A 25,649-nucleotide genomic window follows, 5' to 3' on the forward strand; every position below is an offset into this window, starting at 1 on the left:
TAATGATATACACAGTAAACTCTCTTTAATGTGTACAGTAACCCTGGATGAGTTCATTAAACTCATTTGACATGTAGTTCAGAGTAATTTCAGATTATCGCAGGATTTTTTTCCCCTTTCTACTTTATGCACAAGACTGTCAAGATTTTTGCTCCGCAATAAATATCCTTTCAGTGATAATAGGAGAACAGTAAGTCACTACAGTAAGTGTCAACATTACAAATATCTTGTGTAAACTGTGTAAGGTGAGGCAGATGGATTGATGGATCAACGAATGTACTATGTGTGACAGAATCTTTTAGTTTTAACAGCTGGCAGTGAAGAGATTTGCATCAGTCTGTAGAAAAATAAAAAAGCCACCCGCCTTGTTTAGTGTCAACTGATCAGCAGTTAAGCAGAACAACTGCATGCAAGCTTTTGGCCTGTCGTGATCCCTTTTCTGTCCGAGTGTTTTCTGGCTCACGTTAAGAATGTGAGAACAACACACACTTAAGCGTACTCCATGAGCTCAGTCCTTGCACTCTGCTAGTTGTGGATATCTTAACATTTCCAAACTGAGTGTGGCACAGACGGAGAACGACCTCCAAAATCTAAACAATATCAGAAAGCATCCGTGTAGTCCATTAACTTCCATTAAGCTTCCTCATCGTGTATAGGACCTCTGCCAGTTATAAATGGCGTGGATATTATGGGAACACACTGGCACTCGTTTACATGTACTGACACTGCGGTGGCGGAAAACCCTCCCTCCCGCGCCTCCTCCCAGCCCCCTCCTCCTTGCAGCGAGCTGCTTCGCCCTCTCCTCTGCAGCGAAGAAGTCTGTGGTCGCCCTGAAGAATTCCAGCAGAGCTCTGTGGCTCCAGTTGGTCCGACGGCTCTCCATCCCACTGTTTGGTGCAGCTGCAGAACCGACTGCACCGACTGCACCACCAGCACTGCCCTCGAACTGGGTGGAGAAACCACAGTGACTTCCACGTTCAGTTAGGAGGAGGAAAAAATGTGGGTTTGTCTCAAAGAGTTCCAAGGGCACCGTGGATTGGGCGTCACCACGGACTGGGTCATCCTGAGCACACACGCTCAAGACAGGAATAGCAACTTCATCCACATCTCTCAAGGGTTCGTTGCGTTCCCAGTAAGCATCCCAGGTGCCTGAAGTATTGCAGCTAATGCTGGTCCCTGCTGGTGCTGCTGGTGTGGAGCCCACTTGTCCAGTCTGACAAAATAATGCCTCTTCCAGGCCCCGCAAGGAACAGCTAGAAAACAGGGTGTCTGTCTGTATGGTCTCACCCAGCACCGTCTTGTACCTACACACACACACACACACACACACACACACACAACGAACACAAATAAACAGACAAGAGAAAACCAGTAAATCAATTTTGGAGAGCATGGGTCTCATATTCCCTCAGTGGCATTGATTTGAGAAACCTTACCTGGGTCACGATGTCTCTCAGAATCAATGACTTGACACTGAGCAGGCCATCTGTTGCTACAGTAACTTCATTGTCTCCTTAATTGTCCGTGCCTTTCCAGTAAATAGTTACTGAGTACTTGCATCTGTTTTTATTGCAATCCCTTTGTATCTCCCTGTTGGCTGGCTGGAAATTCATATTTCTTCCTTGTCTGAGTGTATTCTGTCTGAGATTTTAATGCAGTGTACTTCATGCGGCAGCCTTATGAAGCTGTGTCTTTTTTCCCTTTAATTTCTTGATGCTGTGTGAATTATTCCCTGCTGTAAACTGGAAGGAGGAGCTGCTGATCTTGCTCTGTATACCAAAACTCATTATGTTCACAATTGCTCCATGCTGCAAAAGGATATTGCAGATCTTCACCCAGAAATCTGTTGTAGACCTTTCAAAATATAGCCTCATCAAATACACTGCTCAAAAAAATAAAGGGAACACCAAAATAACACATCCCAGATCTGAATGAATGAAAAATTCTTATTAAATACTTTGTTCTTTACATAGTTGAATGTGCTGACAACAAAATCACACAAAAATTATCAATGGAAATCAAATTTATTAACCCATGGAGGTCTGGATTTGGAGTCACACTCAAAATTAAAGTGGAAAAACACACTACAGGCTGATCCAACTTTGATGTAATGTCCTTAAAACAAGTCAAAATGAGGCTCAGTAGTGTGTGTGGCCTCCACGTGCCTGTATGACCTCCCTACAACGCCTGGGCATGCTCCTGATGAGGTGGCGGATGGTCTCCTGAGGGATCTCCTCCCAGACCTGGACTAAAGCATCCGCCAACTCCTGGACAGTCTGTGGTGCAACGTGGCGTTGGTGGATGGAGCAAGACATGATGTCCCAGATGTGCTCAATTGGATTCAGGTCTGGGGAACGGGCGGGCCAGTCCATAGCATCAATGCCTTCGTCTTGCAGGAACTGCTGACACACTCCAGCCACATGAGGTCTAGCATTGTCTTGCATTAGGAGGAACCCAGGGCCAACTGCGCCAGCATATGGTCTCACAATGGGTCTGAGGATCTCATCTCAGTACCTAATGGCAGTCAGGCTACCTCTGGCGAGCACATGGAGGGCTGTGCGGCCCCCCAAAGAAATGCCACTCCACACCATTACTGACCCACTGCCAAATCGGTCATGCTGGAGGATGTTGCAGGCAGCAGAACGTTCTCCGCGGCGTCTCCAGACTCTGTCACGTCTGTCACATGTGCTCAGTGTGAACCTGCTTTCATCTGTGAAGAGCACAGGACGCCAGTGGCGAATTTGCCAATCTTGGTGTTCTCTGGCAAATGCCAAACATCCTGCACGGTGTTGGGCTGTAAGCACAACCCCCACCTGTGGATGTCGGGCCCTCATACCACCCTCATGGAGTCTGTTTCTGACCGTTTGAGCAGATGCATGCACATTTGTGGCCTGCTGGAGGTCATTTTGCAGGGCTCTGGCAGTGCTCCTCCTGTTCCTCCTTGCACAAAGGCGGGGGTAGTGGTCCTGCTGCTGGGTTGTTGCCCTCCTACGGCCTCCTCCACGTCTCCTGATGTACTGGCCTGTCTCCTGGTAGCGCCTCCATGCTCTGGACACTACGCTGACAGACACAGCAAACCTTCTTGCCACAGCTCGCATTGATGTGCCATCCTGGATGAGCTGCACTACCTGAGCCACTTGTGTGGGTTGTAGACTCCGTCTCATGCTACCGCTAGAGTGAAAGCACCGCCAGCATTCAAAAGTGACCAAAACATCAGCCAGAAAGCATAGGAACTGAGAAGTGGTCTGTGGTCACCACCTGCAGAACCACTTCTTTATTGGGGGTGTCTTGCTAATTGCCTATAATTTCCACCTGTTGTCTATTCCATTTGCACAACAGCATGTGAAATTGATTGTCAATCAGTGTTGCTTCTTAAGTGGACAGTTTGATTTCACAGAAGTGTGATTGACTTGGAGTTACATTGTGTTGTTTAAGTGTTCCCTTTATTTTTTTGAGCAGTGTATTACCAGTCGCCATTTAAGGAAAATTCTAGCTTCATGCAATGTTATTTTCACAGTTCTGTAAGCCATTGTTCTTATTGGTAAGTGCTCAAGTTAACTGCTGACACCTGGGAATGCAGCAACGTCACTGAAAAGAAAAAGATCAACTTCAAAAACCATCAGGTTAGCTAAACATATTTCTGGTTCAACTTTGACCTACCCTACTTGCTGTAGGTGTGCATGCACATATTTTCCTTGTGTAAGGAGGGAATGTTGCTGACTTCTCAGGCGTACCCATATTCGCTTTTGCCTTGATCTGCTCTCTGGCTCTCTTTTGTTTGAAATGAAGTTTTTAATGAAGAGTCTTCATTTGAAAGCCTAGAGAGTTGTGTTTATTTGAGTCTTTCTTGATATTTTGTTCTCAGGCATCATCGCCATTTTGCCCACCCATCCCTCTCTACCAAACCTATGCCAGCACGTTTCCATACCTGCTGAGACATATCTTCTGGTAGAGCACCAGCGCCCACTGCAGGGGCCAGTACAGCCCGTTCTCAAACCAGCTCTGACAGCGGAACACGGGCGACAGGCAGACGGCTGCCGTCACATAGCTGGATGATCCACACTCCCCCAGGTAAGAGAGGAGAAGGCCCGACCCGGTGCTCTCGCTCACTGCATACAGTCTTCCTGCAGGCTGTCGATGGCGGATGTAGCGCACAGCCTCGCGCAGGTCCGCAGGGTCACCGAACTGCTGCAGCTTGAGGGTGGTGAGCGGGGTGCCGTTGTGGCTGCGGCGGTTGAAAACTGCCGGAAGGTAGCCATGGGACAGTGCCGTTTCACATAACTGTAGAGACGGAGGGAGGAGAAAATAAATGAAATGCTAGCCATGTGTCTTTCAAAATGTGCGGGTGTTACAGATTGTGAGCATTACGGAAGGTTTGCTGGGGAGTTTTGTATTTAGTTTGTTGTCACCTTTAAATGAAATACAGAACCTTCACTCGTAAGATAAAATGGTAAAGGCATTCATCCATTTATGTAACATTAGAGAGCAAGGCCATGAAATGGTTGATATATGATGTACTTTACATACAGCATGCCTACATAAAGAAATCCTCTTTTTTCTCCTTCTGAATAGGCCACATGGTCGATTTAATTCAAGGACTCATTTATGTTAGATTTGTCTGCAGAGCACAGATGTAGCCTTCTGTCTGTGCTCTGCTTTCATTACATTTTTATGTGTGCATGTTTCCTGCAAGCTTCCAATACAGACAAGCAAGGCACGCCTATAGGACATATCCATCCATCCATCCATCCATCCATCCATCCATCCATCCATCTTAATCTGCTTATCCAGCACCGGGTCCCCAAGCAAAGCACCCCACATGTCCCTCTCCACAGTAATGCTTTTCAGCTCCTCCCGGGTGGACCCCAAGGTGTTCCCAGGCCAGATTAGATATGCAATCCCTCCAGTGTGTTCTGGGTCTACCCTGGGGCCACCTACAAGTGGGACAAACCTGGAACACCTCTAACAGGAGGCGCCCAGGAGGATCCTGATCAGACGCCCGAACAACCTCAACTGACCCCTTCTGATGCGAAGAAGCAGCGGCTCTACTCCGAGCTCCCTCTGGATGTCCGAGCTCCTCACCCTATCTCTAAGGCTGAGCCCAGCCACCCTTCTGAGGAAACTCATTTCGGCCACTTGTATCCACCATCTCATTCTTTTGGTCACTACCCAGAGCTCATGACCATAGGTGAGGGTTGGGACGTAGATGGAATAGTAAATCGAAAGTTTCGCCTTTCGGCTCAGCTCCCTCTTCACCACGACCATCTGGCGCGGCGCTTGCACCATCTCAGAAGTTGCACCAAACTGCTGATCCATTTTACGCTCCATACTACCCTCACTCGTTAACAAGACCCTGAGATACTTGAACTCCCTCGCTTGAGGCAGTAACTCACTGCCAACCTGGAGGGGGCAATCCAAGAACCATAACCTCTGATATGAAGGTGCTGACACTCATCCCGACTGCTTAGCACTTGGCTGCAAACCGCCCCAGTGCACGCTGGAGGTCACAGTGTGATGAAGCCAACAGAACCACATCATCTGCAAAAAGCAGAGACATAATTCTGAGGTTCCCAACCCAGACCCCTTCCTCCCCCCGCCTGCACCTTGAGATCCTGTCCATGAATATCACAACGTATATTTAATGGCCTCACAGACCACTGTCAACACCTCTGCCTCCATTAAAAGGGACAATATTACAACCTTCTCCACCGTCGCCTTGTTTGTTGTTGTCAGAAACTTTTCAGTCTGCCCTCTAGTGCTATCTAGTGGATGTATCTCTGCCAACATAAAGAAAAGCATGGAAGTATGTGGGCAGTGATGGTTGAGACGTTTGAAATGAACGATCTATTTTCGTGCCTAAAGGGAGTAAAATGAGCCTTAATGCCACAGATTGAAACAATGCCTCCTTTTATAAATCAGTTTCCGTTTTGTTCCACTAAATGTCTTTGCAGCTGTAACACGTGAAAATTGCATGGTGCTACTTTTTATTGTATGGAAAAAGAAATAAACTGTTGCTGGAGGAAGTGAGAACATAGTAAAACTACAGGATTAAATGTTGCCCCCTTTTACTGTGCGGATCAACCACTATATTCTGTACACTACAGAATAGGTTTAGCTGTCATCACTCCACTGAAAAGGAACATAGTTAAAGTCATACCATTAAACCGTATGCTGTTTTCACTTACAAGTTTACCAATTTATGTTTTGAAACAGTCCAGGAACTACCTCTTGTGAGACAGGTAGACAGTAGTAGGCTTCTTAGTAATACAGGTTTGAATTGTCAGCAAACAAGAGCTATGCATCCCAAGATACTTCCTTCACAAAGCAGTCCAAATAAGCAAACATCAGTAGCAAAACAAAGAAGCCTTCCCCTGATGATTGTTAATATCAGCTTGTCAACACTGAGGCAGTTGTCAGACAGTGTAGAGGCCAACATCATGCATAATTTTATTATCCGCGATGATGTCCATGCAGCACACAGATGCTAAGCTCAGACAATATGCAGCTCCCTGTGAACTGGGCTCTGAGCAAACTTGGCACACGAGGACAGGCTCGACTATGGAAACCTGTGATCTCATGACTCTGGCAGGTAGTCTTCCCTTTCAGTCAGCTGCAGTGTGGAGAGAATTATCACGACTCATTGTTTCTTCTCAAATGAGATATCATAATTATGTTGTTTTTGAAACAAATGTGACAGTATGAGACATCTGGCCTGAGTGAGTGAATGTAAGAAGATGCTATACAAGTGAATGAGAAGTAACGTCCTTGTCATGTTTAACAGAAATTCAAATGTGTAATCTTTTAATCAGTATTGCAAACTTGGCAACACTTAATATTGTTTTGCAGCACGTAAAAACACTCTTTTAAAGGTTTTATTAATTTTATTAAACATTTTTATGTGACTTTTATGTAGAAAATTGCGGAATAAAAGTATTGATTTCCTCAAAAAAAGGAAAGAAAAGGAAAATCTATACTTTTACTCTGTACTTATATATATAAGTAAGTACTTTTACTCTGTACTTATGTATATAAGTACAGAGTAAAAGTATAGATTTTCCTTTTCTTTTCTTTTCTTAGTAGTAACCAAATCTCTCTCTCTCTCTCTATATATATATACAGTACAGGCCAAAAGTTTGGACACACCTTCTCATTCAATGCGTTTTCTTTATTTTCATGACTATTTACATTGTAGATTCTCACTGAAGGCATCAAAACTATGAATGAACACATGTGGAGTTATGTACTTAACAAAAAAAGGTGAAATAACTGAAAACATGTTTTATATTCTAGTTTCTTCAAAATAGCCACCCTTTGCTCTGATTACTGCTTTGCACACTCTTGGCATTCTCTCCATGAGCTTCAAGAGGTAGTCACCTGAAATGGTTTTCCAACAGTCTTGAAGGAGTTCCCAGAGGTGTTTAGCACTTGTTGGCCCCTTTGCCTTCACTCTGCGGTCCAGCTCACCCCAAACCAACTCGATTGGGTTCAGGTCCGGTGACTGTGGAGGCCAGGTCATCTGCCGCAGCACTCCATCACTCTCCTTCTTGGTCAAATAGCCCTTACACAGCCTGGAGGTGTGTTTGGGGTCATTGTCCTGTTGAAAAATAAATGATCGTCCAACTAAACGCAAACCGGATGGGATGGCATGTCGCTGCAGGATGCTGTGGTAGCCATGCTGGTTCAGTGTGCCTTCAATTTTGAATAAATCCCCAACAGTGTCACCAGCAAAACACCCCCACACCATCACACCTCCTCCTCCATGCTTCACAGTGGGAACCAGGCATGTGGAATCCATCCGTTCACCTTTTCTGCGTCTCACAAAGACACAGCGGTTGGAACCAAAGATCTCAAATTTGGACTCATCAGACCAAAGCACAGATTTCCACTGGTCTAATGTCCATTCCTTGTGTTTCTTGGCCCAAACAAATCTCTTCTGCTTGTTGCCTCTCCTTAGCAGTGGTTTCCTAGCAGCTATTTGACCATGAAGGCCTGATTGGCGCAGTCTCCTCTTAACAGTTGTTCTAGAGATGGGTCTGCTGCTAGAACTCTGTGTGGCATTCATCTGGTCTCTGATCTGAGCTGCTGTTAACTTGCCATTTCTGAGGCTGGTGACTCGGATGAACTTATCCTCAGAAGCAGAGGTGACTCTTGGTCTTCCTTTCCTGGGTCGGTCCTCATGTGTGCCAGTTTCGTTGTAGCGCTTGATGGTTTTTGCGACTCCACTTGGGGACACATTTAAAGTTTTTGCAATTTTCCGGACTGACTGATCTTCATTTCTTAAAGTAATGATGACCACTCGTTTTTCTTTAGTTAGCTGATTGGTTCTTGCCATAATATGAATTTTAACAGTTGTCCAATAGGGCTGTCGGCTGTGTATTAACCTGACTTCTGCACAACACAACTGATGGTCCCAACCCCATTGATAAAGCAAGAAATTCCACTAATTAACCCTGATAAGGCACACCTGTGAAGTGGAAACCATTTCAGGTGACTACCTCTTGAAGCTCATGGAGAGAATGCCAAGAGTGTGCAAAGCAGTAATCAGAGCAAAGGGTGGCTATTTTGAAGAAACTAGAATATAAAACATGTTTTCAGTTATTTCACCTTTTTTTGTTAAGTACATAACTCCACATGTGTTCATTCATAGTTTTGATGCCTTCAGTGAGAATCTACAATGTAAATAGTCATGAAAATAAAGAAAACGCATTGAATGAGAAGGTGTGTCCAAACTTTTGGCCTGTACTGTATATATAGAGAGAGAGATTTGGTTACTGCTTCTAACAAGGCCAAACAGCATTGGTATCACGTATCTCGTTGTATCTCTGTGTTGTCAGCGAGTCTTCATATTTCCCAGTTGGGATCATCAGTTCAACATCTGCTACCAACACAGCAGCAGCAGCTAACATCCTACACCAAGCCGTTTTAACAGTCACAGTAAAACCTACGCCAACACCGAAAAGGTTTGACTCAACAGTTTAAACCCGCTAATAACTGTTAGGTAACCTTAGCCACGTTATGCTAACAATTACTTCTGTCATTGTGTGTGCGGGTGGAGACTGTCCCTGGTGTGGAGCTCACACTCCTGCAGCTGCAGTCTCCTAGCGGAGGCCGAGGCAGATGTACCGGTGACGTAAATGCAATAGAAGGGGGGAGGAGGAGTGCGACATCTAGTGGCTAATGATATCAATCACACCTTTAACAGATGTGGGAAATGCAGGAGACTGATAAGTCCTCAAAGTTTACAAACTACAGTGCATAAAACAGCAGATTTTAGTGCATTGCTCCATGAAGCATACTGTAAAACGGATGAGAATTAAAAATTACAATCACTAAATATGTATGTTTCAAATCTGTAAATTCTGCTCACCCAACAGTCTTTTCATCTTCAAAGCAAGGCTCAGACACAAGTGTTTAGCAGCATTTTCTTTAGCTTGTAAGGCTCTCAAGTATCGGCCCTCTAAATCTAATGGTTCTGCTGTTTGTTTCTCTGCATGTTTACAGTAAACTGTTGTTTAGTAGAAAACATTATAAGCCTGTAAAGGTGTTAGGGTAGGAAAGCAGAGTAAACATATGATGTCTTGTACACAGATTAGCTTATTGTCAACATCTCTTAATTTGCTAAAGCCTAAATCATTAATGATATGGTGGTTAGTGTGGGTAACATAATAGCACAGATTCTCATATGACATAATTATGTTATGTCCAAAAAGTTGAGCAGAAAAACAGAAATTCTTAAAAAGTAAAATTAGATTTAAGTAAGTCTATACCTGAGCTTTTAACTCCATAAAGTGAGAAATATAAATCTTGAAAGACTGGAAAGTCTTGATTCAGAGCAGAGGAGAAATGACAATTAAATATATGAATTACACTAAAAAGCTCCTCCTGCAGAGAAGGCCTGAAACTGAGAGACTGTTCCAGTCAAAGCTCTGAATATTACCTTTAGAATAAATTATTCAATCCAATAACATGTCTGGAAACACTGCCTTCCCTCTTCCCCTCAACATAGGAGGAGTAGAGGAGTAGAGTTCAGTTTTCTGTTTGTCATACAGAAGCCTGGGGTCAGAAACAATGGTGGTAGCCTGTGCAAATAAACTGTCAGATTTGAAATGAGCTACAGTCTGCTTATATCTGCAGTAATCCCAATGGGAGTGCAAGGAGAGCTGCAGAATCACTGCATTAAATATTTACCAGCTGAGAAAGACTGCGGTAGGATTTTTGCCACTTTCTGGATGTCTATATGAAAATGGGGTCTCCTCAGCCAGATACAATGCCCGGCAGTGTCAGTAAGCTCTGAGCAGAACTAATACACTGGAACATCATTCATTCACTCATTTATTAGCGACTTGCCTAACTCATTCTATAAATAATATTCTGCATTATAAGAGGAGTAGAGGAGCCATTTCAAATGGTTATGAATCACTTGAGTTCAGTTTAATTCCCAAAGATACTGAGAGACATGATTAGATATTTCACAATTTAAACTGCATACGAGGGGCCGGGGCTGAGAGATGAATGTTGCTGAGATTAAATTAGGTGAACTGAGTGTGAATAGATTTCGTCCTGCTCACGCTTGCCTGCTCAGGTATTAACACAGCGACACTGTGGTGATGCACTGTGTGAATCACCCACTATAACAGGCACAATGAGTGATGAGTAACAACTGCTCGGTGTTAGGAACCACACACCTTGAGGATGGCAAATAAAATTAAGGGAATAATTCACAAAATGCAAAGATATTGCAAAGCCTGTATCTGTTATATCATTTGTCACCAAAACCTAAAAACCTACTTTCTGCAGGCGAGGCAGTGAGTCATGACGAAGGAACGATATATTATGAATCCGATAAATTCACCAGCTTAGAGGGAACACATGCTGAATGCTTCCTTACTGTTTCCTAGCTTTAATTAGTAGCTACAAGCTTGACCTTTACATCTAAATCATATTTGGGAACATTAAGTCTCTGGCACTACTTTTCCTAAAATGGTATCTTGACAGTGTGAATTTAGAGATATCGGCGTCATCGCAGGAACAGTAAAAAAAAAAAAAAAAAAACGAACAGCAGCTGCTCCAGCAGTTTTTCTGCCAGAGATGATAAACTCTCAGCTCAGTGACAAATTCCTTCAGCGGGGAGTCCAGACACTGGACAGCATGCCAGCTCTCATACAAACGGTCCCTCTTATACACACACACAAGAGGCAGCATTTATTCTCCTCGCCCGCTGTCCTAAAACAATTTGCAACATCAAAAACATAAACACAAGAGAGCCTCATACTTTGGATGTTATCAGCCCATTGAATGGCTCTTATGAGCTGTCATCAGGAGCATGACTTGAAGTAGTACGGCCCAACGCTAACCTAACAATATTCTATGTATCATTTGTGTTTATTGCAAGGCAATGACCTTGATTGACTTCAGTAATTATGAAAGACAGGGGAAAGGAGGAAGCCAGGAAGTATAAACACCGACAAAGTCTGCATAGGGCACGGTGGATGGATGTGTCCAACAAACACAGGACTGCTCACGTCCAGTGTGGAACAGTTTGACCTAAAATACATCAGCTAACTTAGCATACTTAGTACATAATTTAACAACGTCCTGATTTTAACCTTTGTTCAGAGTCTTTTGGGAGTTTATAAACTATACGTATTTTGAAAGTTTAGAGTGTGACAAATCCCCAAAACCAATGTTTCCACTTTTCCATTTTTTTTCCGTCTCTGTGGCAGCCATTTTGGACTTTTAAAGTGCTCTCACCCATAACCTATTTTTAGCTGGATCCCTCATGATAAATCAAATTAGTTCTGAGTTTAGTAGTTAATTGCATAATTTGTTTCAAGCCAAGGAAACACATGAGACCATTTCTGATGCATTAAAAATACATTTTTGATGCTGCACCTGCCTAACACCTGTGTTGTATTAGGGAAATAATTGCTGGCTAACTTGTTAATGTATCTGTTATTACTACATTTGGCAACTAACTAAGTAGCGTTAGCAGATGGCCTCAGGAAAACAACAGGAAAGATTACCTGAGTGGCTAGTGGTAACCACTTAGCAGTTGTCAGTTGAGAACTCGCTTGACAGCTAAGACATAGGCATGGACAGACAGCGTCATTCAGCAAGGTGACTCTTTCTATTGTTCTGACAGAGCAGAAGACTCTGGCAAGAGAAAGGGAGGAGGTGTGTGTTTAATGATAAGTAAGGACTGGTGTGACAATATTAATGTGAGGTGCTGTCCTGTTCCTGCTCGCCCTGCGCCACAAGGAGAATAAAAACCCTGGATCACTGCCATACGCCATTCAGGGGTGGTTGCAGAGCAGCACTGCCATACGGGAGGAGCGACCATGTGGCTGTCTTGTTGGGGTTGAGATATGTAAACATACATACGCATCCCCCAGTGACGTGAGAGATGGAGCCAATGCAGAGGATAGAGCATGTTCCAGGACACCGCTGTCTATGACATCAATGAATTTATTGAGTCTGTGGTGGATTTAACTGGTGGAACAACAGAAGCAACTGCACCCAAATCTACTGTTAAATCATTCTACAACCAGAAACCATGGATTAACAGAGCCATCAAGGATGCTATAAACAAACATGCTGCAGCCAGTCTGTACACATGGATGATTATAAACCTAACCGAGTGGTTTTGGCGCCTATACCCTGACGCAACTGAGAGCTGAAGTAGCTGAAGCCTAACACAACTAAAACCAGCCATTTCACAAAGTTGGATATCCACCTTCTGGCCCACTGGTAGCTGCAGTCTGCCCCATCTGAAGCATTATAATGGTTGTAATAACAACTGATAACATCCATTTAATGGGCAGATATCATTTGAAAGCAGTGTTTCAACAACATTCCCTTCAAAACATATTGAATCGGGGGATTTACCTCTGTGAGACCACCTCTAATAAACCTCAGCAGCTCCATTGCGACATGTTGCCACAAATCAAGTTAAATTAAGGATGTTATTCGATTAGAAGCCTTTTAGAGGCAACAAAGCATCTCGCTACAACGCTCTGCCCTCTATCCAGGTCAATAGTTTCCCTAAATACTCTTCAACAGGCCTGTGGTACATGTCCAGGGAATGGATTTGCTCATGTGAGTTGGATATGTGCAGTAGTGAAACCAGCTTTTAAGAAATAAGAGAGAATTTTGTGGGATAATTTGATGTTTAAATGCATGTGGCAACATTATACTGCTGTATGCTACACTATAGGCTCACCCAGCTTCATATAGATCTCTAATAATTTTACTGCTCTGCAAATAAACTGTACAGGAAAGTTAGTGATGGTTCAAACTAATGATAAAAATCCAAAATGTTACTGTACTTGTTATACAATGAAAACCATCTTTATAGTTAATTGGTTGGCAGTTTTTCAGACCAACTAATTGTATGAGCCGTAAAAGGACAAAGCAGAATCTGTTTGTGTTTTGATCTTTTGCATCACAGCAGACAAACAGCAGGGATTAAAAAAAAATCTTTCATACATCATAGCCACACTGCTGGAGACGAGTGTTAAATTAAAAAAAAATAATCCTGACATCCTAAATATAGAGTGTTTTAAAGTCTTACAAAAATGATGGATTTTTTGCAGTTGAACAATAGTTTATTCCTCTGGCTCAGTTTCAAAGTGATAAACATTACAGGTGTACATTCAAAGGGCAGAGTAGTTATTAATAATTGAGGATACAAGCCACAGCGAAAATATCAAAAACTGAAGTCTCGACCTTTTTTCAGCTGACGGCCGCTGCTGTTCCATAATTATGGAGGCTTTGTCATGGAGGCTTTGTTGGTCTAATTGTTACATTATATTTAATTATATATAATTTTTATTGAGAATTGCAGTAGTTATAGGGCATTAAGAACATTAATAGCCCCACCCAGCCCCTCTCACAACCTGTAACTACAGGAGAGACGGTGGTAAAAGCCTAAAAGAAAGAAAATAAAAATATATATATATTTTTTTGTGACCAAATTTTTATTGTTTGTTTCTTTTTGTTTTCATCATGAAGGAAACACCACAACTGAAAAATACAGTATTGACAATACATGCCATATCCACATCTGTACTTGAAGGTATCCACAAATACATTAAGCATATAGTGTATTTACGTAAATTAGATGACTAGAAATACAAAAATAAATTTGAGCGATACTCAAAATGTTTATATACCTTCACTTATCCTCCTATAATCCAAACAATCCGAACCATCTTTGAAAACTAAAGGGGACAGAGCATTGGCTGTCGGGGCCCCGAGGCTCTGGAACAATTTGTCCGAGGAAATCAGGTCGGCCGAGTCAGTGATCTCTTTTAAGTCTCTTCTTAAAACACACTTTTATCTGAGTGCATTTCCTGATTTTATTTGAGCTTCAAGTTCACTTAACTGTCTTTTATTTCCTCAATTTTTATACACCAAAGTGTTTTTTATCAGTTCTTTAAAGGGGATAGATATAGGATTCATACTTCCCGGCCAGTAGGTGCCGCACTCACACTCGCCCGCTCTCGTTCCACTCTTCAATTCTACAGTTTGCCACATAACCAAATCAAAATATTGACATATTTTGTGCCCATAAACATTTCTAAAACAATTATTTCTCTACTGTAATTTTTTTAATTTTTTATTTTTTTTCAGAAAAATATAGACTTTAATTCTACACCTTTCTAGACGTTCTGTGGATGTATTATTTTTGAAAAAATATTTGTTCTGATGAAACAGCTATACATATGACCTTTAAGAGATTGATAAATTTGATTTAATTTAATTTAATTTTTTTTTAGTTTATATTATTTAACAGGGACAGTGTACAGCTACTTAGCTTAGTCCCTGGACAGGAAGCATTGAATAATTTCTCTGCTGAAGACACTATTATATAAAAAACACAATTACAAAATAGAACATATTCATAACACAAAGGCTTCAGCAATAACAACAGCAAGACAACACAACATCAAGTCACCGCAATAGCACCAACAGCAACAACAATACAACTACAAGACTTAGACACCACACAGCAACAATTCATTATTACTATTATCTTGTTGTAAATTTTAAAATGAGCACCTGCTACTTTGCTGGCAGGTAAAAAAAAATTGATACCTTGCCATTAAAGCAAAGGCAAAACCAGCGTCTCCCATGAGTCACAGACGGAAGTGCTGCCAAATACTGATGCATGGGTTGAATATCCCAGGTAGGGCAAGGCACTGATATTGGAAAAAGTGTGGGGACATATTTGCATATTGCTGAACGTCTGGGGGGAAATTTCCTCTGAATTTCTGTGTGTCGACTACACACACTCCCTACACTTTTTGAATGGTGCAGCAGGACAATTATGGGATACAAAACCTGTGCTCTTCACCCAATATATACATAAAGTCTCTGTCTACAGACTGGCCCAGTGTGTTGACACCAAACTGGAAAATTCCCTGTAAAGAGTTGACATCATTGCAAGTTTTTGATCAACAGCAAACTTAGCAGCTGTATTTTGGTATTAAAGTGGGAAGGATTCACCAAATAATTGATTATTTGTCCGCTATTAAATTAATTGCCCACTAATTTTGATAATTGGAAAGTCAAAATTCTCAGATTCCAACTTGTTAAATGTGATTTTTTTCTGGTTTCTTTACTGCGTCATGACACTAAACTGAATATATTTGTGTTGTGGACAAACATTTGAAGACGACAGTTTATAGACCAAACAACTGATTGATCAATCAAGAAAATAACTGACAATGAAAATAACCATGAGTTGCAGCCTGAGTTGGTAAGTCTATGTCCTGTATCCGTATTGGGCCTTGTGCTTTGTACTGCTGGTAATATTTCTGTGATTAAGAAATTTACAGCACCAGGACTCATTAAGTATTACCGCTACTATTACCTCGCTCACTGATCTAATCGTGACTGTTAATGGTAAAACTTTCCAACTTTCACTGCATGAGTGCAAAGCTATAAGCTATTATCCCATCCCGCAAGGAATCTGGAAAATCCTAAAGCTGCTCTCCCTGCGGCCGTCAGAAAGTGAAAACGAATGCTCTGAAAAACAATTATTGAAGTGTTGAACGGTAAATTACACATAATGACCGGATTACATAATGCCTCACACAGTATCTATAAGGAATGAAACTTGCCCAAAGCATACTGAATATAACGTTTAACTAGGTCACAGAATTATGGTACAACTGCTCACGAATTTATCTGCCCTGTCAGGAAAGTGTGACGTGTTTAAATCATACGAAGCAGGGCGGCTGTAACAGCTGGACGTCTGCCTCCGGGAACATTTATAGCTTTTCAACACACTGCTCCTAACAGTCAAACGGGCCGCTGCATATGGGGCTCATTCCCACATGTCTTTACACATCTTCGGTATATTAAACCGACCTCTTTGTGTGACCTCTTTGTGAAGTTTAGGATAAATATGGGTTAAAACTGAGTTTGTTGATGGTTGAGATCATACGATTTAATTATTTCACGATGGTGGAGCCTTTGTTGTCTACGTAAACTTGCCTGGACTCGAGAGTTAAGATGAATGCAGTGATAGTTTCAAGGAATACTTTGTTATTAAGGGAAATGTGACCTTTATTCCAATACTTTTTTAATGACAATGCATGTGTTTGGGTAGCACTGAGCATACCACTGGAGGAATTGGACTTGGATTACAATGCATGAGTTGTGAAAAAATTTGTAAATGTATGTTTTCAGATAGTTTTGCTGTTGTTGAACGTGGTCCCCTGTCAATCAGTAATTTGATATGTTTGCCATTTTCCGCACAGGCATGTGAGAAAAACAGCTTTCTTCATAAATTGAACATGGTCTGACTAAATGACATGGATGGACTGTAATGGAGTATGTTTATTTCAGTATTGTAGGCCTACTTGTGTATTTTTTTTTGAGTATCTGCACTTATTTGGGCATAAGTTTTTTGGAAAACTTATGACTTTTACTCTTTTTTTTAAGACAAATATTGTACTGTTGACTCCTCCGCAGTTCTATGAAAGTAAATGGAGGAATTTTCTTTTCTTTTCTGTAATGCAATAGGCCATACTTTGTGTTTGTCACAGAAAAAAACACCAGTCTGTAATGTACTGTCAGTCTGTCAATCTTGCCTGTCAGTCGAGTTAAAAGGGCTTGCTGCTGGGTGTTAAATCAAAATACAAATGAAAACAGCTGTCCTTTTGTCGATTCAGTTGTGTTTCAATAGGCTTTGGACATGTTCGACAAGCTTTTTATCCTGCAGGTTCTACAAGTAAGTCAGTGCATCCAGGAGGTATTTTCAGAGCAGTGCTGTTCTGTAAATGCATTGTGGCAACAATGCAGTGATGCTGACATTAAAAAGAAAATGTTCTTTTGAATACTTAGGTATTTTTAAAAGCAAGCTCTCCTTACGCGCTGTATTCACAAAGCCTCCTAGTGACAAAATTCTAAGAAAATTCTTAGAATTGTGACATTTTCTTAGAATTTCCTCTTAACCCTTAGATGCATAAGTGGGGTCAAAAATGACCCCAGGGGTTGTTTTTCTTCAATATCTATGGAATTAAAAGTTTTTATCATTTAATATTCCAGGTATTCCTCATAAAACATGTTTCTGACATGAGGCCATTTGCTTTTTAAAAAAAAAATTATATACATTTTAAGAAATTGTTGTTTATGTATCACTACCCCACTCTTCCATAAGTGGGGTCCAAAATGACCCCAAGCATTTCCTATGTCGCACTTACACATCTAATGCCAGCAGTCTCACCACCCAGGAGGATTTTTACACAGCAACATACATGTTAGTATTATATTCGTTTTATATCTTGGAATACATATGACGGTATAAAATATGAACTATATGAACTTATTTTCCACATCCATGACTTTTGTGTGATAAAGTCTAGTATTATTGTCATCAAATTAGCCTACTTTGTAGTTAGCTAACACTAGCTAACTAAGTTAGCTAGTGTTAGCTAACTACAGTATAGGTACTAGTTGGCTAACTACTATGTAATGTTAGTACTGTAATGTTAGCTAGCTAACATTACTGCATTTGTTGTGTATAGATAAGCAGCCTTACTATGATATTTATAGCTTCCTTGTAATAAAATCTAACCATTATTGTGTGTGTGTGTGTGTGTGTGTGTGTGCGCGCGTGCGCACATGTTAGGTAGCCTATTGTGCTATTATTGATTATTCAATGATGTCATTAGTAAGTGTGTGTGTGTGTGTGTGTGTGTGTGTGTGTGTGGTTAGCTAGCTTAGTAAACTAGCTAACATTACTGCATTTGTTGTGTAGAGATAAGCAGACTTACTATGATATTTATAGCTTGCTTGTAATAAAATCTGACCCTTTAGGTAGCCTATTATACTATTCTTGATTATTCAATGATGTCATTGGTTGTTAAAATGTTAATAAAAAGTGATAAATGAACATGTCAAACATGAAATCATTCTTTTGTTGACCAAAATTTAATACAAATCATCATCTTTAACCAAAATGAAAGAAGTTGCTTAAGTTTATCACATAAAACGCATTGATTCTAATTGGGGTCATTTTTGACCCCACTTATGGAAGAGTGTAGGTATTGGTAGGTCATGCATCTAAGGGTTAAAGCTACTCTTACCTTTCTTGTATTTCACACAGCACTTAGAAAAAATTTGAACATCCACAACTCCCGCCTCCCTCCAAAGTCCCATCCCCCTCCTCCTGCAACTCCACCTCCCTCCAAAGGCCTACTCCCCCCTCCTCCATTACGTCTATGATAGACGTAGGTGTTGGCAAGGTAACGTTAGATACACGGAAGAGGAAAGCGAGTGTAACGTTACAACCAAGACAGTCAAACGCAACCCCGGAGTTTTAAAACTCAACCAGAGTCAGTGATGACTGATGAGTTTTAGAATAAGGTTACAGTGCTAACGTTAGATAGTAGCATTAAAATTACTAGTAAGTGGAAACACACAAGGAAGATAATGTTAATGTCTCAGAGGCTACGCTACAGTAGGCTAACGTTATGTTACGTGAGCGGTTACGTCAGGTCTCCATGTGGGAAGACAGACAGGATGTCCGACCAATCATTGCATTTGGTCCGAATGCAATGATTGCTCAGAGTTTTCTTAGAACCATATGAGAATGGTATAATTATGAGATTTTATTTCTGGTGGAATTCACTGACATTTCAGTGTGCCATCAGCTCATTAATAGCATTTTAACCTAAACAAAGAAAAGTGTAAAATTTCCAGAAAGGTAAGTGTTGCTTTAAAGTTAAGACTAGGTGCTTGTAAAGATAACAGTTATTCACAGAGCATCTTCGCCCTTAAAAGAGCTCCTAAGGTGAGAAACTGTGAGGAGTAGGGAGGAGGACTTTTAAGAGGCTTAAGATTTTCTCCAAACACGGGATGACAGTGAGTAAATGAAAAGCTACAGATCAGATTGTGCAGGGATAATATTTGTGATCAATGTCATTAGAGGTACGAACACATTTCTCACCCAAAGCAATAACGCTATAACGCCATAAATAAAATGATCACAACACTAAGATATTTGGAAAACTGGAAAAATAGAACAGTGCAGCAGTGATGAGTTGCTCTGAGAACTTTCCTAAATCACTCCTAAGCTAGGACTCCTTACTAAAAGTTTTTGGCCTGAGTTAGGAGCTCTCTGAGAGTATTCTCCGAATGTTTGTGAATAATAACTCAAGTAAAAATTTAACTGAACAGTTTACATTTATACTGCAGAAATATTTAACTTCACTATCTACTTTGACTCAAGTAAGAGTTGTAAACTTTCTTGACCACTGCTAACTGATTTACAAACAGTCGTTTTGTGGGTGAAGTAATCCTATTGACTGGCATCAATATCCTTTTATTCCAATTTATACTGTACCCTGAAAATGTACTAGATAAATTAATTTTCACGTGACCTAACCTGCACACTACACTTGGAAAGGATAAGATACATCTTAAAGGGCAGACTCCCACAATATATCACAGTTCTTGTTATAGTTCTTGTCATTGTCTGTAGGTATTTTAATGTTATCACTGGTACTGGATTCATACTACTTTTAATGTATTTGTTGTGTTGTGTTGTGTCTTGTCTGTAACTTTTTATGCTGCTGCTGTTTTGGCCAGGTCCTTTCATATCACACCTTGAACAAATTAGAGTTCCTGAGTTGTTACCCATTCTCCCACAATATCCCATCCTGAGTACTAGTTAATGAGTGAGACGTGAGACAAGGGTGATGGGTAAGGGAACAAATGGGGTTAAGGAACTCTTGTATCTAGACAGTCATTTTATTTTTGTCCCCCCCCCCCCCCCTTTATTTACTTTATGCATATTTAATACACCTATATTTTGTCTAATTTACATGTACATGCTCACGTTTTCCTGCATCTGTGGACTTATTATCTCAAATCTCATTTCTGTAAAATGAATAGAGGGACGACACCACAGTATGATATATGTAATGTCATCTTTGGCTCAGTGACTTGGTGAATAAGCACCAGGGAGAACAAAACAGAGATCAATGGAAATGTGTGTTTGCTAAATGTGTTCAATGATACCATTAGTGATGTAATTCAATGCACAGTGATTTAACTAATGAGCCACTGTAATGAATGTAAGTATTTCTTTTTTGGATGAGCACATTTCAAACTCTGACCCAAATATGAAACCATTGCAAAGACTGTAACAACTGTTACTAGCTACTGTATCAGACCTTACCTATGCCATTATTTTAATGGATATGACTCATGCCAGGCCACATGAAACAAAGGAGCATAAGACAAACTGAGAGTAAAAATATGAATGATTCAGGAGGAGATGGCTCATTCATAAATTCATGAGTTCCTGAAATGTGCCGTGTAAAAGAGAAGGGCACAGGGACCACAAGCCCACACACACACCACACACTCCAAAAACAATCCACTCTTTCCTTCACTGTTTCTTCTCTGTGTCAAATATATAGACCCACATGTGTGTGTGTGTGTGTGTGTGTGTGTGTGTGTGTGTGTGTGTGTGTGTGTGTGTGCGCGCCGACAAACAAGAGCTCTTTTTATCTTTCTGTCTGTCTCTCTCCTGCTCACACACACACACACACGCATACACACACTAGGTTATACACACCAGTGACGGGAACAATCATAATTGGTGTATATCCCTGGTGGTGCCTCAGCTTCCAGCCCTCCCAAGCGTAACTGGCTGACAGCATCACAAATACTCTCTACTCTGATGATGGCCCAAAAAAAGGATGAGGCACAGATCTGAGTGTGACACTTACTTTTCATCTCTGCATCAAAGTGCTTTTCTCACAGTAAAGCTTTAAGTCACCACATTTTTATACTGTTTTACACCGTCTCCTTCTATTTCTGTTCCTCTGTCATTAGTTTTCACTTCCTCTCATCCTCTGACATCCTCTATCCTTTGTTGTTTTTTAGTTCAACAGAAGAAGTTATTCAGAATAACGTCCAACACATTTGGTTTTGTTCGAGTGTTGAGTTCTTGCAGAGTTGTTATATGTGACACGGAGCTGACAGGAAGCCTGTGACGGATTTGCACACAGAGCTAACAGTATGAAATGAAATGAGCTAGCGCCATGCCAGGTGCCCGGAGTGGTGCGAGAGCCAACAGGCAGTCATGTGGAGCAGCGCTGCACTTCCCCAGGCCCCTCAAGTCAAGCGATGCTTTGTAATCCCTCACTCAATTACCTCAGTCAGTGTATTGAAAGAGCAGTTGAAAGACTGGTGCTACCTCTGCATCTGCTCTTTTTACCCCTCCGCTCTTTTCTTCCAACCGAGCTTGCCATGGCTTAAGCTCAAGTGGATCCCTGTGCCAAAATGGCCATTGTTGATTTGCATTGACATCTTCCCACATCTTTGTTAAAATGACTCAATGTCTGACTTCTCTTTTGACTTGCTGAAAAACTAGTTTCTGTATATGTCTTACAATTTTCTACATTCTACCATCTGAATTTGAAAAATTATTTGCTCTCATTTAGCTATGGACAAGCTCACTTCTGCTTCTTTTAAATGTAGAAATGCTACTGTTATATATACATATATATATATATATATATATATATATATATATATATATATATATATATATATATGTATATATATACACTGAATGATAGGACACAATGCACTCTCATGCATCTATTCTCCTCATGTTGACTCATGCTGTAAAACAGAACAGAGACGAAGAGTGGCTACTTTGTTCATGACACTATTTAAAGGAGCACTTCACCCACAAAATGACCATTTGTAAGGCAGTTAGTCATGCTGTGTTCCCTTGAATTCATGAAGAAACTTTGTGTTTCTTGCATGTCTCCACGGAAAACGGCAAACATAAAGTTTGATTGGGGACCACATTTAACAACAACACACTCTCTCACACACACACAACTTGTGCAGTGTAATCCAAGTCTAATTTATCCAGTCGTATGCTCAGTACTTCCCAAACACATTCCTGAAAAAAAAAACTTAAATATTGGAGTCTGGCTTTGAAGAGATCATAGTTTCACTTCAGTTTTAAATCGTAAGGTTTCAATGAAAATGCATGTGTTTGGGAAGTACTGAGCATACGACTGGATAAATTAGATTTGGATTATTCTGCACGAGTTGTGTGTGAGCTTGCAAATGGATGCTGTGATGTAGTTTGGCTGTTGTTAAATGTGGTCTCCAGTCAATCCGTAAATCAATATGTCCATTATATGCATTAGCGTTTGAGTTCCACTGATGTGGCTTTCCCTGATGTGTGCCTGTGTGAGTTGTGTCTCTAAATGTGTGAGCTGTGTACCTGACCGTTATGTTGCCTCTCATGTGTGTGTTTTTAGCATTTTATTCCTCCTGTACAGCACTTTGGTCCATGTGAGTTGTTTTTAAATATGAGTTGAGAATATAACATGGCATGACTAATTGATTTACTAATGATCATTTTGTGGGTGACGTTTTCCTTTAAGATGCATTAGACGCTGATGTGTACATTCTGACTTTTGTCAATGAAATGGATACAAATGAGTTTCTGTAGATATGTGGTGATTCAGAAACAGTATTCAGAGGGTGTTAGTGTCTGCAGACACGTTGGAAACTGCTGTTTCCAACCATTAACTGGTTATCAGCTTTGTGGAATATTTGAAGTTTATTTCATTATATGATTTTTACTTAACTTTGTATTATGAACATCATCTTGATCTTTTATGTGTTCAGTTTCTGCAAAAAATGTAATTTATCTGTAGTTATTTAAGTTTTGTCATCTCTATTATAGGATCATTTTTTAGTGTAAAGTCTGTGAAAGAAGCCAAAAACGCACCTTTAACACATTCCTGGTGATCTTCCCAAAAGAGTTTGGGATGATGAGCAGGACAGGACTGGTGGAGTGACTCGAGGTCCGCCGTCGCTTCTGGTAGGATGGCACTGCCCAGTCCAAGGCCACCAGCCCATCATCACTGAGCTGCAGGTTGTCCCGCACAAACTGCACCGGGCTGTCGTACGGCCAGCACGCCTCGTACACGCTCTGGAGCAACGCGCTGGCTCGCCACGTCCACCCGACACACGGGGAGTAATTACTGAAAGTCCTGCAGTGTTTGAGGAGATAGTTGGCCAGCGCGGACGGTTTGCAGATTAGAGCCACGGTGCGTGCTTTCCCATCGGTCCTGCCACCCGCACAGGCCGTCTGGGCACCATCGCTCCCCTCTCGCTCTGAGGCGCACCTCCCGGTTTTATCCTTCGTTGCCGGGTGTGAAATCCCCAGTCCCTGAAGCAAAGCATCCCACTGGCTCTCGGTGCCAAAATATTTGGAGCCCGGCCAGATTAAGACCACCAGGATCACAATGCACAGAGCCACAAGCCATTCCAGCATTGGTACGGTTGGGGGGAGCAAACTGAGCACAACACGAGCGCTTGCCGCACCTTATTCTGGATCTCAAGTCAATTAATATACATTTACATTATAGTAAAAAGTCAATAGAAGCGCGCTCAGCCTCACAGTGTGCCGATCCTTTGTCCCGAATCGATGCTCAGCTCGCCAGTGAAGTTTGGTGCCAAAGCGCACCAGTCCCTCGTCGTTGGAGGCGTGCTGTCTCACTTACGCAGCGTTTCTGTCCTCCCAGCTCGTTCAGAGCCCGATTTCATGTTTCCATTTCCGTAGGCACTTATTTAACTAACGAGGAGATTCCTTTCATGCACCCAGTGCCAACTGGTTCAATACCCGAGCATGTGCAGGACCGCGCTCGACCGGTGCTTCAACCCAACAGCTGGGAGCGCAAGAAATGTCTGTGAGCGACGCGCCGCTAAGGCTGGAAACGCCTCCCATCATGTCCAGCCTCCCTCAGAGTGAGCAGGTACTCTGAGGCGTGAACATCTCTGCCGTTATCAGCCTCCCCCTTAAATTACTACCAGTTCACCCAGTGCAAGGATGTCTCAAGAAGACTATCTCTGTATCTGTGTCAGGGCTCCCACATCCCTCTTTCTTTGTCTGACAGAGACAGACAGAGTAACCTGTCATTAGAGGTGTAGCTACTGCTCATGATCATTATCACATCTGAGTGAATTCCTTTCGAATACATCTTGCAATATATGTCCATACTGTGACACTGCAGTCACACACAGAGAACACAGATTAATAAAGAGTGAAATCTGGATTCAGTAAGGATCAATAACCTGCTATGAGATGAGGGGCTTCTGTGGTGGGGACCATGTAAAGTGATGGAACCTGCTCAGCAGGTTTCTGTTGTGCAACAACTCCAGGTTGACTTCAGTGTCTCAGTTTTGTAACTGTAAATCGAAGGAAAGGGGGAAAATAGGCCAGTGTTCTTAGGACATGCTGATTGAGATGCACAGTGCGCCTGCAGATATTCACTTTGATTCAAGCCTCTATCATTTTATGTAACGCGATAACCTCCTCTCTGACATTTTCCTCTTCCCTCCAAAAACTATCTGTGAAATTCAAACAGATAAAAATGGTTCATTCAGTAAAGACTGGAGGAAGGAACTAGAGAGAGGGAACATTTTAATTGTAAATCAGATGTGTTGGAGGATATAGGGCAAATAGAGATTATCATCTACAATGGAGTCTCCTTTTCATCGGTGTAAGGACAAGATGTTTGAACAGCAGGCGAAAATACCATTTTGATTTTTGGCCCATTGAAACAAGATTACGTTGAAAAGATATACATCAGCTTACCTTGTTTTGTTTTTAAATGTGTTGCTGCATTCTGTTTGAATTGAGATTTAATTTTTTTCAATCAGTGCAAAAGTGATCGTCTTTTTCTAAGCATACTTAATATCAGGCTTTTCTTAAGTTTTCTAGACTTTAAATCATTTTGCTTATAGGCCTACATGCTTTTGCCAGCACTAATTGTAAAGCTCCTTTTTGTTTCTGCAAACATGACTCCAGTAACATCTTGTTTAGTGGTTTTCTGTTATGCAGAAAGTCTTACACCTTGGAAATAATAAATACCTGAACATGGAGAAAATAATGTTCTTAAGTATGATATTCCAAACAAGCCTCATATAACCATAATAAAGGTGTCACACAGTAACTGTAAGCTACAATATGTTGAGAGAAGAGGGTTGAAATGTGGTGAGATTTCAAACTGTGCAGATCTATGCACATATCACAGATTTTTATTGTTTAAATGTGGTTTAGCAAATTATTAGTGACTCCCCTAATAACCAGA

The 25,649-nt window shown here is 41.3% G+C and overlaps 1 protein-coding gene across 1 annotated transcript; it reads right to left on the reverse strand.

Moving 5' to 3' along the window:
• abhd15a (abhydrolase domain containing 15a) lies at positions 1-24,371 on the reverse strand. Its single transcript, XM_033630385.2, has 3 exons — positions 23,282-24,371; positions 3,929-4,281; positions 1-1,304 (listed from the first exon to the last, which is right to left on the reverse strand). Exons 1-3 carry the CDS (start codon positions 23,828-23,830, stop codon positions 644-646), a joined length of 1,563 nt encoding a protein of 520 aa, XP_033486276.2. The 5' UTR covers positions 23,831-24,371; the 3' UTR covers positions 1-643.
• Between the last annotated feature and the right edge of the window lie 1,278 nt (positions 24,372-25,649).

This window comes from Epinephelus lanceolatus, chromosome 4 (genome assembly GCF_041903045.1).
Source record: "Epinephelus lanceolatus isolate andai-2023 chromosome 4, ASM4190304v1, whole genome shotgun sequence".
Classification (NCBI taxonomy): Eukaryota; Metazoa; Chordata; class Actinopteri; order Perciformes; family Serranidae; genus Epinephelus; species Epinephelus lanceolatus.